Raw genomic sequence first — 15,909 nt, forward strand, 5'->3', positions numbered from 1 at the left:
AATCTGCTGTCATCTCAATACTCTTGTCTGGTGGCCATTTTCCTTGAATGGTCAAAGAAATCATGGATTTTGGGGAGGTCAAGGGGGAAGGGGAGAGGAATCACAGAGATGACTGAAACCTGTGATCGTCTTTCTGTTCTCAGAGAAGGGTTCTTGGGGCAGTCCAGTCTATTCTGGATGATTTCATGTGTACATTTCAGGTTCTACATTATACCTTACATCACCAGAGCAACGGCCGGAGGTTCTTAAGTATTTTTAAAGAAATTTTGGACTTTGTTTTTCTTTGACTTTCTAAAAGAATAATTTGAGCACAAATGAACACTTAAAGCTAGGTAAATAATGTTTTTCTCCCAGGGGGACCATGGGGGAGGGGTGGCACGGGGTGGAGAGCATCAGGTGAGACGTGTTAGAGGCGGAGGCATGGGAAAGAGGACACGGTGTTGGGGATCTATGAAATGACGGAGGAAGGGGCCCTTTCTATCTGGTTCTCCGGGTGCAGGCCCTTGGGGCCAAATTAAAGGTGGCCCACTTAGTTGCTTTGTTCTTCTCCTGACCTTCTTCACGCCTAAGACTCTCCCAAGCCAACGGATGTCACCTTGGTAACTTCTAAGGCTCTTCAAACAGGAATCTTCGGAAAAGGGGTTTCTAAAGATCACCAGGGTTTTTTGTTTTGTTTTCCAATTACAAGGTATTACCATTTAAAATTTCCCCAATATTGCCTCCTCCTGGAAAAGTACTGTTAACATTTGAAGAGGTAGCCTCACTCACCTACACCAGGAGTCCGGTTACCTTTCTAGGAGGAGAGATGGGGTCCCCCCAAACCCCCTTCCCACCCAACCCCCACCCCTTCAACCCTGCCTGCAGGGGAGTCTTGGACACGCAGACCCCCAGTGGTCAGCCGGCTGCATTCCCACGCAGCTGCTTTCCTGTTTTTATGTCACTTCCACTTGTCGGGATAAAGAAAAGTTGCAGATGCCGCCTTCAGCAATCAACATACTTATTTATTAGCTTAAGACCATGAGCAACATCTACTCTGGAAACTGGAAAAAAAAAATTCTGGAAATGGAAGGTGTGAGCCCGGAAAAATCTGCAGTCCGTGGGCATGACGAGCCACGCGTAGCCAGGAAAATGCAGACTGAGCAAGTGTGCTCAGCCTAGCTGGGCCCACCCAGGGATGGAGTAGCGTCTGGGGCCTGGGGAGAAGCAGACCTGGGGACACAGGGCGGGGGGAGTGAAGGCTGGTGGGGGAATGAACTGAAGGTGCGTTTGGGGGTTTAACCCAGAGGCAGGGTGGAGGGCTGAGGGGCCCCGAGGCCCGACCCTGGCAGATAAAGAGGTGATGTCACTGAGAAAGGTCCTGGAAAGGCTCTGGAATGGACAGATTCTATATAAAAAGAGGACGAGAGCTGGAAACTTGTGCTGGGTCTGGGGAGTGAGGTTGGAAGGACCCCTGGGGTCGGAAACAGGCCGGCTGAGGCAGACAGGACAGCAGGATCAGGAGCAAGACCAGCCACCCAGACTGGGTTTCCTCTGAAGTTTTCTCCTGGATCAGAGTTTGGCCCTCAGCCTTGATCATTTCATCCCCTCCCAAGCCCCCGAGCCGATGGCTCAGATCCTACACTAGTAGGGCCAGTTTCCTCTACTCTCCAGGACATGTCTTCGACAACTGGACATATAGGCCCCGAAAGTCTAGAAGCCAGCCAGGTGTTCATCATTGGCCTAGGTTCCCCTCACAGTCCTCCATTGTGATGTCCCCCCAAGTTCTTTTATGGGATTTCAGCCTTGAATCTTATCTTCCCAGAACCTTTTGAGTTCCCTGCTTGCCTAAAACCTGTTCCTTTACACATCCCTATTCTCGAGACTCAGATGTTTCTGTCATAACCCCATGCCCGTCTAACCCCATCTTGATCGCTGAGTTCTCTCTCCCTATAGGATTTGGTCTCTGGGAATAGGAGAATGCTAGAAGCAGCTTCGGAGTCACCTCCCTGCCCTGAGTATCAGCACAGAAACAGAGGAGGAAGGCCCTACACCCCACACTCTCTAGCAGCAACAACACTACCTCCCCAAGACCAACTGATTCCTACCCAACAGGGAGAAACAGGGCCTGGGTGGACCTGGCAGCTGGTGTGTCAGGGGGGACGGGGGGTGGGGGGCTTAGGACAAAGGGAAGCAGTTGGGCTGGGATATTCCTTAAGATGCCCTTAGGCTGGGCTGGGTAGGGATTAGTTTAGAATGGAGGGTATCCCCAGAGGCCGAGTCCTCCCCCACGGGGGACAGTGGGATCTCCTTAGTGAAGGCCTTGGCATCAGCAACTACAGTGACTCTCTCAGGCCCATCAGTGACCTGGCAGATGGTCAGGGGCTTTTTGCCACAGGACCACAGGCAGAAGAAAGGCCGGAGGGGGCCAGAGAATGAGGCATTGGAGAAAGTATAGATATGGGACCCATCGGTCATATTGTAGAAGGAGACGTCACCTGATTCATAGTCCAGGAAAATCCCAACCCGACGAGGGGGCCCTGCCAGGGGGAGAGGGGTCCGCAGCGGGGTGAGGGCCCAGTACCCGTTCCCATACAACTCCACAGCCCAGAACCCATTCTCTGGAGTCATGGGGTCAAACCCTTTCTTCACCACATTCTCCCTGCACACCCCAACTGCCCAGTCAGCCCTGTCTCCCACTTCCACCTCCCAGAAGTGTTGCCCTGACGTGAAGGTCTCACGACCCAACACGCAAGGCCAGGAGTCAAATCTCTCTGGTTTCTCAGGCAGCTCCTGACGTGAATCTTCCAGCCGGACAGATCTGGAATCTTCATACAAAAAGAGGTGGGGGTGGGCAGTGTCTGGATCCAGAGTCACATCCACTAGAGAGAGACAGAGAACAAGTCTCAGCATCAGTGAGCATGAGGTGCTACAAGACCTATTCTTTCTTCTCCAAAAAGAAATAGAGGACTGTTCGAGAAGTTGTCAGGCCCCCTCAGGAGGAGAGCTGTTTGGCCTCCTCCTGTCACCCATCATGTGTGAGCTGACTGTCACCAATGCCTAATGGGTCCCTGTCAGAGGGGCTTGTCTTCTAAATGTCTTCCAAGGGCCTTCTATGTGCCTCAAGGAAAATGTGGAGGCCGTTCGCCATCATCTTCCCCTATCTATCCTCACCACAACAATCGGTTAGCGTTTTTATTTCCAAGTATGACAGGACTTTGAATCCCTGGGGGATAGAGCCTCAGAGCCCCTGAGAAGTCTGAGAAGTTCAGAGCCACTGACCTGCGTGCACCGTAGCCTTTTTCCATCCTGCAATGAAAGAGAAAGTCAGTGATGGGTTTCCTAACGAGAGAGAGAACACCTTGTTGTTGAATTTATGACAAGAAGAGAGAACTTACTGGACTCTTCCAGGAGTTTCTCTGGAAAACAAACAAAAATACCTTAATGACCTTTGAAAGTAGACATGAGGGAGGGGAGAAAACTGGTGTGAGGGACACACAAAGGAGTAAAGGTCAGTTCAGGATTACTGAAACTTTATCAATAAATGAGAAACAAGAATTATGGGTTTTTTCCTAAGAAATGTGCAGGAAGTTCCTACTGGCTTGAGATCAGATCTTTCATCTTTACTGGGAAACCGAGTTAGAAGTGAGGAGAGAGTCTGAGGAGGGGACAGTGAGAGAACAGCAGTCTGATATCTCAGTTAGCATTGCTTTTGACTCCTTCTACACCCCAGACCTTCATATTGGGTATCAGTGGCTTCTGGTGCCTTATAATCCCCCCTCCCTCGACTCTCAGAATTCTGGAATTGAGTATCTTCCCATTGGCAGCCATCCCAAAGGACTTGGATCCAACCCCACTTGGTAGCATGCCTGACAAGCAGCCTGTGACTTACTTACCCTTAGAGCTGAATTCATCCTTTCTTTGTCTGGATCTTTCCTTGTAGAGTCTCCAAGTACAAACTGTGGACCCAATTGTCAGAAACCCTAGGACCATCAAGATGACAGCCACCGCCACCATCCAGGGAGTCAACCTTGGGAAGAAGGGAGCTGAAACAAAAGCCCCAAGAAGGACAAGTTGCTGGGCGACTCCGAGCAGGTCCAGCTCTGCTTCTGATGATGACCTGGTCCTCTCCCACTCCTCCCAGGGCAAACAACAGAACTTCCAAGGCTGCTGCTCTAAGCTTTTCAGAAAAATTTTGGGCCTGATGGCGTGCTGCTCACTAGGGGTGAGGTGGGGACTTAGAGGTGGTGACTGGCTAGGCCTTTGGCTAGGGATTTACTAAACCTGCCCTTGGAAGGGACAGAGAAAAAAAAACAAAAGAAATGGCTAGGGGCACCTGGGAGGCTCAATTGGTTAAGCTTCTGCCTTCAGGTCAGGTCATGCTCTCAGGAGCCTGGGATCTGGCTCCCAGCTCAGCAGGGAGTCTGCTTCTCCCTCTCCTTCTGCCCCCACCCCTGCTTATGCTCTCTCTCTCTGTCAAATAAATAAAACCCTAAGAGAAATGAAACAAAATGAAAAGAAAAGGCTAGTTCAAAGCCCAAATTCCTATTTTATGGATGGAAAATGTCCAGTTGCTACAAGACTACCCTGGATGTCAGCCGTGCTCAGACGGTGGTTCTTCGTATAGGCTGATCAACAGTGCTGGGCCAGGCATCAGGAGGACAGGCCAGACTCGCAGAAGGGTGTTCATTTAGAAGAAAGCAACACTAATGGTCCCCACAACCTCTTGAATTTCTGTTATATTCCAGAAAGCCTTACTGGTTCAGTAATCCCAGTTAATGTTCCAAGAAAATGTAATTGTGTTTAATTCTGTAAGGCATACAACAGTGATCTATTTCAGTGTCTGATTTCCCATAAACTTTTGATCATGGGCAAGAAAAAAAGAAGCGTCATTTCAGGAGAGGACGTGGGAAATAAATAAAGTAATGGATCGATTCATGTTAATGTGGAAATTCCTTCTTAACTATCAATGCAGAATGGGAGCCAAGGCGATGTAGGAAGTAAATCAGGAAGGGAAAATGTCACCTCCATGTGTGACAGAATGGGACTCAATGACCAAAGAATAAGGAGAGGTTCCTGCCTGAACCAGAGATAGCCTTGGGGTGAATAATGAGAATATTTGCTTTCCTGCGGACCCTGGAAACCTAGACAGAGCTCTAGCACAGGATGGGGAAGACAGAGGGGCAAGGGTGGAAATGGGTTTTCTTGTTACTCAAGGACAGAAGGTCCCAGAGACAAAGCTTCTGTATCTAAGATATATCTCCTAAAATGGAAAATCCAGAATTTCATTGAGATTGAGGCCGATGTTATGCATTTAGAATCTTCTCTCTTCTAATGAAATTGGTGGGACTCCTTCATGTCAGTGGTCAGGAGCTTAGGTAGGGACAGCAGAAAACTACCATGAGGGCCTTGGGCAAGTGTCCCAGGTAATATGGGCCCTGAAACTGTGTCCGATAGGACTCCAGCATCGATTTCACTGACCTGGTATGGAAATGTCTACTTCCTTCTCCTGGCCAAGAAGGAGGTTCCGGATAGAGCAGGATATATTCTTCATGGAGGGGTCTCTGATGATCACCGAAGCTGCTACAGTGAACAGGCCTTCTTCATCAGGATTCCTAGACTCTGAGGTGGATGGAAACTGCTCTCCCCCAGATGTCCTCCACTGGACGTGCGGCTCTGGGTACCATCCTACCGAGGTACACTCGAGCTGGACCTCTCCATTTTCTCGAACTTCCATATGGATGTGAGGATCAGAGCCCAGAGCTGTGGCGAGAGAAGCTGGCCTTAGTCCTTTAGTGGACACCCTTCTGGGAGCCTTATAACCACAGGGTTACACAGTCTGAGAAAGAGAAGCACACAGGGACTGGGAGTGGGAGGGCCTTATCCCCTATTTCATGACACACAGAAGATGTGGTATCAATAAAAGGCATTTCATAACCTTATCACAGAGGGATGCCATATTGGGAGTTAGGGTCTGAAGTGAGGGCAGGAGTCTGGAGAGACATAGGGAGCTTTTCTAATCAGCAGGAGCAGCGAGCTCAATGGCTTAGAGGCGGGTAAGGGAGCTCCAGAGAGGGGAGAGGGCTTTGAGGTTGGAGGTATTATGAAATGAATTTGAGAAAGAGAACTAGGAGTGGGCATTTGAGGATGATCAGAGAAGGAGTGTCCTTGAGGAGAAAGGGGATTAGAGGTTCTTTGCATTGAGATTGTAGCTGATGGCCTAAGTTTCCTTTACCTGCAATACTGATACAGGAATTTTCTTAAATGGGTTTCAACCTCGTCTTCCCCACACACAGTTATGTCCTAACATATCAACATAAAGCTGTTTTTCCCTTCTGTCTTCATCCTGATTATTCTGTTACAATTCTATAGAGTACAGAAAAACATCAAGCTGCAGAGAAAAGTCCTCAAACACATGTCCACACTGTTAGTTGAAATCCAAGTTCCAGGGTGTGTGTCTACATGACAGTGTGGATTCTTTTCATGAAAAGGGCTCCCACTTTCAGCAGCATCTCAAAGATGTCTATCACCCAGGGGCGCATGGATGGCTCAGTCGGTTAAGTGGCTGCCTTCAGCTCAGGTCATGATCCCAAGGTCATGGGATGGAGCCCCACTTGGTGGAGAACCTGCTTCTCCCTCTGCTGCTGCTCAGCCTACTTGTGCTCTCTCATTCTCTGTCAAATAAATAAAATCTTAAAAAAAAAAAAGACGTCTATCACTCATAAAGATAACAATGATAGTTTTATGCCATCACATCTCTAGGATTTTATAATCAACTTTGAAGCTAATTCCCTGAAAAGGCAATGTGAGTTACACATAATGCCACCACACGGGACACCCTGTTGTGAGGCAGGGACCCCAATCACACCCCAGTATTTTTTAAACTTTACCTTTATTTTAATCTATAAATAAAAGGCAATGCATCCGTATGCTGCAAATTATGGGGCAGTCTGAGGCACAGTAATAATATCTCACAAGTGTATAATGCTTCTGCAAGCTTCGACAAGGCAGTTTCTTAGGTATTGTCTAACTTTATTTCATTCTTGCAAAATCTTTGATAGATGCACGCCCAGTTTTGCAGTAGGAAACAAGGTCAGAAAGAGATTTGTTCGCTTCCATTCACCAGTAAGTGGGAAAGTCAGAGCTCAATGCAGGCTTTCCTCCTGACTGCTTACCGTTTCCATTATGGTTTCCACCCTGAACTTGGGCTTGATGCCAAAAAGAAGACAAAAACCAAAAACTTTTCTTGGTGGATCAAGAATGTTAAGGAGCAGCCTGGCTCTAGGACCTCAGGAAATCCGACCTTAGGTACGAACCCAGGAAGCAGCCTCAAAAGATGCGAACCACAGCCTCATCAGATGGTGAAAAACGGACACGACTTACATGTTCAGTTCCGAGACTGGGTCAAGCATATTACGGTGTACTCCCGAAGAATGCTGCATTTACTGAACTAATTACATGGCGAAATGCTCTGCGCCCACTCTCAACCTGCCAGTCTCCTCCCACTCCAGGCCTGCCAACCCTTTCCATCCTAAGAGGGATTTAGGCAAAGAATCCGGTGGTTTCCAAAGTCACGGGGCCCTAAGAAAAGGTACCCCGCCTAGAAGTCACCGGGGAAGCCAAACCCCGCGCGCTCACCGGCCACCTTCAGGTGCACGCTGGCCTCCTCGTAGCTTCCGTCCTGCCGGAAAAAGCATCGGTACTCGCCGTCGTCCGAGGCCCTGACCCGGTGGATCCTCACGGCGACGCGCCCCGCCGCGATGTCGCGGTCCACAAGCGTGGCTCTGCCGCGGTACTCGGCCACCTGCTCCCCGTCCTGCTCGCGCCCATCCCGGCGCACCAGCACCGCGGCCGCCACCTTCCCGCGGAACCACCGCAGCTCCATGCGCTCGGCGCTCACGTTCGGGGACAGGTGGCAGGGCAGCTCGACGTCGTCACCCACCACGGCCAGGATGGGCTCCGGCGGCCCGATCACGTCGAACTGGGCTGCGAAAAGCAGGGGGCAGACGGGGTGTGCGGGGGGAGCTGAGCACCGACTCCGATCCGAATTGGTCCCCGCGACGGAAGCTCTGAGTCCACCCGGACCCCCGCGGAGGGCGCTAGCGAGAGCCACGTGGGTGCCTCACCCGTACGGAGAGGTTTCAGCCTGGGTTGTGGGGGGCAGCACAGAGAGGGAGACCCAGGCGGGACCTACCAGAGTCCGGCTTGGACAGCGGGAGGAAAGCGAGGATGAGCAGACAGCTGTGGAGGCAGGACTTCGGGGAAACCGCCATCTCCAGCCCTTCTGGGGCAGCACGTTGCTGGTGGCCTCCTGTCGTCAGAACTTCCGCCTAGGAGATGAATGCACAGATCACGAAGTTTCTTCAACCCCCTTCTGCTGCGTTCTCCCTCCAGCTCTTTCCAACTTGGGACGCTCTAGATCTTTGCACCTGAAGCCTCCCCCTTGTCTCCTCCCACTGCAGACTCTCCATCGGTCCAGAAGTTGGCACCGCACACCCACCACCCAGTCTGGTCATGGGGAGGCCAAGAAAAACAAGGCTGTACCCACCTCAAGTCCAGCCCTGACATAAGTACAGCCATCCTGACAAAGCAAAAGCCGGCACCTTGCACCCCCTCTCCTCCCGCTCCCCTCCCCTCGGTAGTACGTGTGAACAAATAGTTGACTTGCATAAATCACAATCCTGCAAGACAGGAGTCTCCCTCGGTTTACAAATGTCTCAATGCTAAATCTCACTAACAAGGACGCTTGATAGGAGGAATATGACATTCCACCAGGAAACTCCCAACTGTCTTCATGTTAGTGCCTCATTAGAGGGACAAATGGCCTTGGCTTGATAATAACCAGGACTCCAATATTCTGACAGTCTTCTTTACCCTGATAGCCCTTCTGAACACCCCCTTTGTCCTCGCCCACCGCCAAGTCCACCCCTACTCTGCCTTTAAAAACTCTGACTGTAGTCTGGTGCAGGGTCCAAGTCCCTACTCCTCTGTGTCGGGTATACTTGGGCCCAAGCTTAAGCTTGTCAAATAAACCCTCGTGTGATTGCATCGGTGTTGGCTCCTGGGTGGTCTCCCAGACGCGAAAACTCGGGCATAACAGTCAAGCATGTACACTGCCACATCACAGGCCCTAAAACCCCAAGATAATCCTAGAAGGGAATTGTGAGGTGCAGCACCCCGTAATGGGTTGCCTGTCAATGAACAAGTCTTGGAACCACTCACTGCTCTACAAAAAGCCTCTTTTTCCCCAAATATGGTAGTTTGATATTCAATTTCTGCAATGACCATAAAGACGAAGCAATGCAGGCAGAGACAGAAGCCAGGGGACTGAACTGGAGGAGAAAAGAGGGAAGTCACAAGAAAGGGGAGCTGGAGAGAGCACAGGGTCCAGGCTAGAGGGCCCAGGACTAGGGAGGAAGGAGCCGGAAGGACAGCAGATGCCCTCCTGGCTGCTGGCTCTCTCAGGGGAGCCAGGGCAGGCGCAGGTACTGACCTCGGATCTTGGAGGAAGAGGCACCAAGGAGCCTGGCCACGGAGTGACAGAGCTGCTCCTGGCCCCAGGGGCAAAGTTAAAGGGCAGGAAGAAGGAAGGGGGAAGTGCTCTCAGCAAAGCCTGCCCCCAGGCCCCAGATGCATTTACTTTGGGTGGGGGCGGGGGTAGTTTCCCAGAGAGATGAGGGGGTCTGCATTTGTGGTCTTCAGCTCAAAGCCCAGAATATATGTTGATGAGCTGTACTAAATCAAAGGCAGTCGGGTGAAAAAGGAAGAGGGTCAAGACAACACTAAAACGAGATCCTAAGGCCTTAAACCAGTTCATTCACCTCTTCAAGCTCACTTCTTCTACCTCTAAATTAGGAATGTCATTAATAATGCCTTCTTTGGAAAGGCACTGGATTAAATGAGATTACACAAGTAAAGTGCTCAATACCACAGGGGTTTAGAAGAGGGTGAACTGTTATTCTACTGTGGATGTGAGTTGAAAATTAAAGGCAAGCTGGGAATGCCTGTGTGATTCAGTTTTCAAGGCCTGGAAGTTACTCCCTGTAAGGAAGTCGGCCTGCATTTCCTTATTTTGGACTCAATTTCTTATTGTTACAAAAAAAATTTTAAAATATGGAAAAAACATTTTGACTTTTAAAATATTTATTTTTATTATTGTTATTTTGAGAGACAGAGAGAGAGAGAGCTGAGATGTAGGCAGGGGGAGAGGAAGAGAGAACATTAAGCCAGAGCCCCACCTCGGGGCCCATCTTGTGACCCTCAGATCATGACCTGAACCAAAATCAAGAGCTGGATGCTTAACTGTCTGAGCCACCCATGTGTCCCTTTAAGATTTTATTTTTAAGTAACCCATGCACCCAATGTAGGGTTCAAACTTATAAGCCTAAGATCAAGACTTGCATGCTCTACTGACTAAGCCGGCCGCCCAATCCTGGAAAAACATTTTTAAAAAAGTAGAAATTACTCATAATGTCACCAACTAATGATAGCCTCGATTCACATTTTGGCAGAATTGATGAAGATATGCGTAATTTGAAACACTGTTTATGCCTACTCCTTATCATATCGTCCCAAAAGGGTGGGACATCTTAGTAAGTTTTTGGGTGGGTTTTTCCTTTTCTTTTTTCTTCTTTTTTGCCCACTATAACTAGTGCACTTTATACATAAGTCTTTGTCCACATCATTGATAACTTCCTGACAAATTTTCTGATAAATTCTCAGAAATACAGTCATCAGGTCTATAAGTTGAATCAGGAGTGTTTTGCCAAAGTTCCCTCCTGAACTGATCACACCCTTAATGGAAATGTCTTTCTCATCTAATTCCTGCCATCGCTGATGGCCATGACGGCCCACATCTCTAATGCAAGGGGTGAAACCAGTCAAATAGTACTTTGCTAGGCATTTATATGGCAATGGGGCTGATTCTTTTTCATATTAACCATTTAATGTATTCTGGAAGTGATCTTTTCAGGCAAATTGTCCATTTTCGCCCCAGAAAGATTCTGCTGCTGTTTCTTGTCAATCTGTATGCACTTTGTATAAATCAAAGATGTCAGTCCTGTATTATACTTGTGGCCTAAATTCCTCACCACCCTAATCTGTACTTTGCCTTTTAATTGAGACTATGAGTAAGACTAACAGAAGAGTAGGACTCCAGCTGACTTGCCAGACTTCCAGGATGACTCTGCCCAAGTGCTCATCTGATCCTGTCACTTTTTGCTTAAAAACCCCTACATGTTCCCTCCGTGACCCCAGCACCAAGTTCAGACACTACAGTGTAGAAAATGCTGTAGGATCTAGCGGTCTCCCTGCTTCCTTCTGGGCCTCTTCTCCCTCCCCTCTGAGGACCACCCAGGGGCTCAACCCACACCTTTTCAGGCCTCCAGATGGCCCTGCTAACAACAGGCAGGGCCTCTCTTCCTAGAGCATCTGCTTCCTCGTATCTGCGGACAAACTCCTGCTCTTCCCTCAAAAGCTCATTTAAGGGCAACCTCTTCCAGAAGCAAGTGTGTGCCGCCAGTCTTCTAGACCTTCCTTCCTTCCCTTGTTGCACCTTCCTGGGGTCCCATCTGAGCAGCATAACCAAAGGGGGTTTAGGAAGGAGCTTGCAGCTCTGCCCAACTCAGGTAAAAAAAAACACCTCAGGGAGCGCCTGGGTGGCTCCGTGGGTTAAATCCTCTGCCTTCAGCTCAGGTCATGATCTCAGGGTCCTGGGATCCAGCCCCGCATCGCATCGCATGGGCTCTCCGCTCTGCGGGGAGCCTGCTTCCTCCTCTCTCTCTGCCTGCCTCTCTGCCTACTTGTGATCTCTGTCTGTCAAATAAATAAATAAATAATCTAAAAAAAAAAAAATCCAGTTAAAGAGCTTTTAAGCAAAGTTGTCAGTCCCGCTCCCCCTCTCCTCATTGCCCAGAAACAGCTCCTCACCTGCTTGCTTGTTTTATCTGGCATTTATCTACATTTTTTTCAAGACTTTAACATAATTTTTTAAAAGATGGGTTTATTTACTTAAGAGAAAGAGAGAGTGTGTGCACATGCAGGGGTGGGGGCAGAGGGAGAGAATCTTCAAAGAGATCCCCCTGCCCACCAACCCACGAGATTATGACCTGAGCTGAAACTGAGTTGGTCGCTCAACCGAACTGAGCCTCCCAGCTTCTGTCACTTTTTGTGACATACCCATTTTTCGATATTACTTTGCAGAGCCCTATCATTGAAGTCAATGACAGTTTAATTCTTGTGACAGTTAACTTCATGTGTCAACTTGACCGGGCTGAGCAATGTCCAGAGAGCTAATAAAACATTATCTCTGGGTGTGTCTGTGAGGATGTTTCTGGAAGAGACAAGCATCTGAATCCGGACAGTTAAAGCAGATTTCCCTCCACAATGTGCATGGCCCTCATCCACTCCACTGAGGGCCTGAAGAGAACAAAAAGACGGGGGAAGGACAGTCTGGTCTCTGCTTGAGTTGGTGGCGGGAGGGTCTCCATCTTATCCTTCTGTCTGGTGCTCAGGCCTTGGGGTTTGGACTGGAGCTACGCTCCCACTATTCCTGGGCCTCCAGCTTGCAGAGGGCAAATCAGGGGGCTTCTCTGCCTCCATAATCACAGGAACCAGCGCTCCTAACACATGGTTTTCTATATATCTGTATATATCCTCTTGGTTCTGTCTCTCTGGGGAACCCTAATACAACAGAAATAGATCCCTTCTGTTCAATGTTTCCAATGCTATTGGTTATGTAGCTGTGATTTTTATGGATCTAAGTATCACATCTGATGTCATTTCTTTTCCTGTACAACTTCTTGTGCTTTTCGGGGACGGAGGAGAGAAGGCATTAAATGGTTCATCTCATTCCTTTGCTTACTTTTCTGTGCTCTCATCAGGCATATTTCCCACCCTCCAACAGCCGGAGTACCGTTTCCACCACAGAACACTCCGGATGATTTATCAGCACTCGGTCATCCCCGCCCCACCCCGTCCCTCCCAGAGTCCGGCTTCTTTAACTTACCGGAGCCTATGCTTCCCCGGAGGGTTTTCTAAATAGCAGATTCGGATCCGGTCGGCCTGGAGCAGGATCCGAGTCCTCCCCCCCGCTGCTGGTCTGCAGAGCTTTACCTCGATCCTTACTCAGAAGCCGCAGGTGAGGCGGCGGCTCCGGGCTTTCCATGATTGTGGAGATGGCCCTGAGGGGCGGCTCTGGCTCAGGGTCTCGCGCTTCTTTCTTTTGCTGAACCGAGCTAGGAGAAAGGATGAGAGCAAATGGGCACCAAGCAGGTGTCGAACTGAACGCAGTGGCCTGTGAGGGAGCTTTGTGGTCAACCGCTCTTTCTTGGGGCACACATGGTTGGCACGCTGGTAATAATCAGAAGTGACCTAATGATATGTCCACATTGTAACAGTGATCCCACTCCCCTATTTACCCAGCCTGTGTTCAATTTACGTGAGTTGCCACACCAGGCTTTGCATGTATGAAGGGCGGCTAAAAAGGAAGGGGGGAGACCTGGAGACGATACAGACGGATTTCTGTGTATTAGAGGGGCTCGTGGAGGCAGATGGAGATGAAGTGTGCCCTGGGGAGCAAGAAGACACTGAGGTCTGATTGAGTGGGGACATCTTTGAGTCATATTCCTGGAAATGCTTTCGAAATGGAGAGTTCCAGGAAACACAGAGGAGGGACAGACAGGGAACTTTCTGGAGCCGGCCAAGTGCAATTGGACCGAACAGGGGAAAATAGGAGGATCCTGGGAAAGGGTCAGGGTTGTGTGGGCCACTGTTTGAGTTCTTTCCAGAATGTAGCCTCTTTTCCTGCTACCTGGTAGGCAAACCCTCCAAAGCATGGCTACATGCATTCACCCTCTTTGGGGAGGCTATAAAAACCTGAAAAAACAGAGTTTAGCCTCTTTTTGGCTGAGGATCTTTCAGGGTGAGTATCACAGAAAAGTGTATGCATGCAGGTGAGTACTGAGAAACAGACAAGACAGACACACACACATACACACACACGCAGAGGGAGACTGAGAAGAGGTAAGGAGGGGAAGGGAGGGAGGGAGGGAGAGTGAATGCTAGATTCTGAAGGCTCCTCTTTTTTCTCCAAAGAAATGAGACACCATGCTAAGAATCGTCTATTATCCTCATGAAAAGACCTTTTCCAGCCTGTTCCCTGGCCTCCACTCCCAGCCCATAGCCACCACACTCCTGCCTGCAACCCCTTCCCCCCTCAACTTCTTTCCTAATTATCAGCTACAGATGATATGCCTTCAAGTTACTCTGGGAGAAATGAGTTCACTAATCTTAGGGTCACTTTCCAAGAGGCCTAGATGTCTCCTAAGGAGAAAGCTGAGGCAATTTACACTGTCTTCTCTCTGCCCTTATTGCTAAAATGCTGTCATTATTTTTCATTTTCATGTATCCTGAGGCTTCAAATCCAGTAAGCAGAAGCCCAGAATCCCAGAGTAATGAAGAGTCACTGATATATGTACAATTGTGGTTCTTCCATTCTGCCATAACAGAGAGGTTTTATGAGATGCAAAGCCTTGTTTAAAGAAAAATGTGGGGGGCGCCTGGGTGGCTCAGTGGGTTAAGCCTCTGCCTTCGGCTCAGGTCATGATCTCAGGGTCCTAGGATCGAGCCCCACATCAGGCTCTCTGCTCAGCAGGGAGCCTGCTTCCTCCTCTCTCTCTGCCTGTCTCTCTGCCTACTTGTGATCTGTCTGTCAAATAAACAAATAAAATCTTAAAAAAAAAAAAAAAAGCCACTTAAAAAAAGAAAGAAAGAAAAATGTGGGATAACCCCAGAATTCTCCAAGCTCTTTTAGGAGTTTCTTTGGAAAATAAACAGAACTAAAGTAATTAAGATTTAAGACATGGGAAGGAGGATGGAAAGTGCTTATGATTCACACAATGGAGTGACTGTTCCCTTCTGTGAATACCTGATTACTGAAAACGGATCAATAAATCATGAACAAGAATGCACTTTGTTTCAGTTTAAATTCTTAGAAATCTGCAGGAAGTTCCTTTTGGCGCTGGATGTTAAGAAATGTTGCTGTACTTGGGGAACTTACCCAAAAGTCTGGAGCCAACTTTGGGATGGATGGGAACGAGGGCTGGGAGCCTGATGGGGTTGACTTTTCTGTGGTCATGCTGGACCCCACCAGCTAAAGCCCACCTGTGGCGGAACCCAGCTGACTTTGATGGTACTTGTGAAAGCAGCATGGATCCCGCACACAGTGGGGGGGCTGGGAGGTGGGGGGTTTCAGTGAGAGGGCGTGGGAGGAATTTGCAGGATTTCAGTTTGGTTGGGAGTTTGGAAAGGTTGCTCTGGATGGATGCTGTTGGAAACCAGGAGGCTGGGATCCAATATTCCAACTTTTATTAGGAAGTAGAACAGAGCCGGTTAAAACTGTAATTGGTAAAGCAGCAGCGAGCTGAGACAGGCATGTATGGTCCTTTTTGTGGTTTGCATGTGGTCTTGTATTTTTGTCTGTGCTCCAGCCTGATTACAGAGGGGAGGTGTTTTGTCTCCACAGTTACGGAATGGTCTAGTCTGATGTTGACAGCAGCGGTCATACCTGGTTTTTACTTTCTCAGAGACCACAATCTCCTTCAGATCTAAAGGTATTTGGGATTTTATAACCTTGAGAATCCCTTCCAATTTTTTCAAAATGGTTATTTATTTATGTAATCTCTATACCCAACGTGGGGCCAGAACTCAACTTCAATCAAGATCAAGAATTTCTGGGGAGGGGCGCCTGGGTGGCTCAGTGGGTTAAAGCCTCTGCCTTCAGCTCAGGTCACGATCCCAGAGTCCTGGGATCAAGCCCCGCATCGGGCTCTCTGCTCAGCAGGGAGCCTGCTTCCTCCTCTCTCTGCCTGCCTCTCTGACTACTTGTAATCTCTGTCTATCAAATAAATAAATAAAATCTTAAAAAAAAAAAAA

General features: G+C 48.9%; 1 protein-coding gene and 1 pseudogene across 2 annotated transcripts; one reads left to right on the forward strand and one right to left on the reverse strand.

The window, feature by feature from the left end:
* Positions 1-1,063: 1,063 nt before the first annotated feature.
* On the reverse strand, positions 1,064-13,955 carry LOC111162578 (butyrophilin subfamily 1 member A1). 2 transcript variants are annotated; one of them, XM_022527079.1, is made up of 8 exons: positions 12,983-13,955; positions 8,171-8,306; positions 7,615-7,962; positions 5,458-5,739; positions 3,873-4,022; positions 3,375-3,395; positions 3,259-3,285; positions 1,064-2,858 (listed from the first exon to the last, which is right to left on the reverse strand). In XM_022527079.1, the coding sequence occupies exons 2-8, from the start codon at positions 8,247-8,249 to the stop codon at positions 2,191-2,193; spliced, it is 1,575 nt and encodes a 524-aa protein (XP_022382787.1). In that variant the 5' UTR covers positions 8,250-8,306; positions 12,983-13,955; the 3' UTR covers positions 1,064-2,190. The 2 variants fall into 2 exon arrangements, with proteins under 2 accessions (XP_022382787.1, XP_022382788.1); XM_022527080.1 differs by lacking the exon at positions 3,375-3,395.
* LOC111138580 lies at positions 4,181-4,686 on the forward strand (annotated as a pseudogene).
* Positions 13,956-15,909: the final 1,954 nt, after the last annotated feature.

Source organism: Enhydra lutris, unplaced genomic scaffold, assembly GCF_002288905.1.
Source record: "Enhydra lutris kenyoni isolate GAN:26980312 unplaced genomic scaffold, ASM228890v2 scaffoldscaffold93, whole genome shotgun sequence".
Classification (NCBI taxonomy): Eukaryota; Metazoa; Chordata; class Mammalia; order Carnivora; family Mustelidae; genus Enhydra; species Enhydra lutris.

What these genes read in the sequence shown, in the direction of transcription:
- LOC111162578 (XM_022527079.1), bottom strand. Translation starts at nt 8,249, where the DNA reads ATGGCGGTTTCCCCGAAGTCCTGCCTCCACAGCTGTCTGCTCATCCTC. An exon ending in AGTAGACATTTCCATACCAG is followed by an intron (nt 4,023 to 5,457) that starts GTCAGTGAAATC and finishes CTTTTGTTTCAG; the next exon opens with CTCCCTTCTTCCCAAGGTTG. An exon ending in GAAACTCCTGGAAGAGTCCA is followed by an intron (nt 3,286 to 3,374) that starts GTAAGTTCTCTC and finishes CTTTCATTGCAG; the next exon opens with GATGGAAAAAGGCTACGGTG.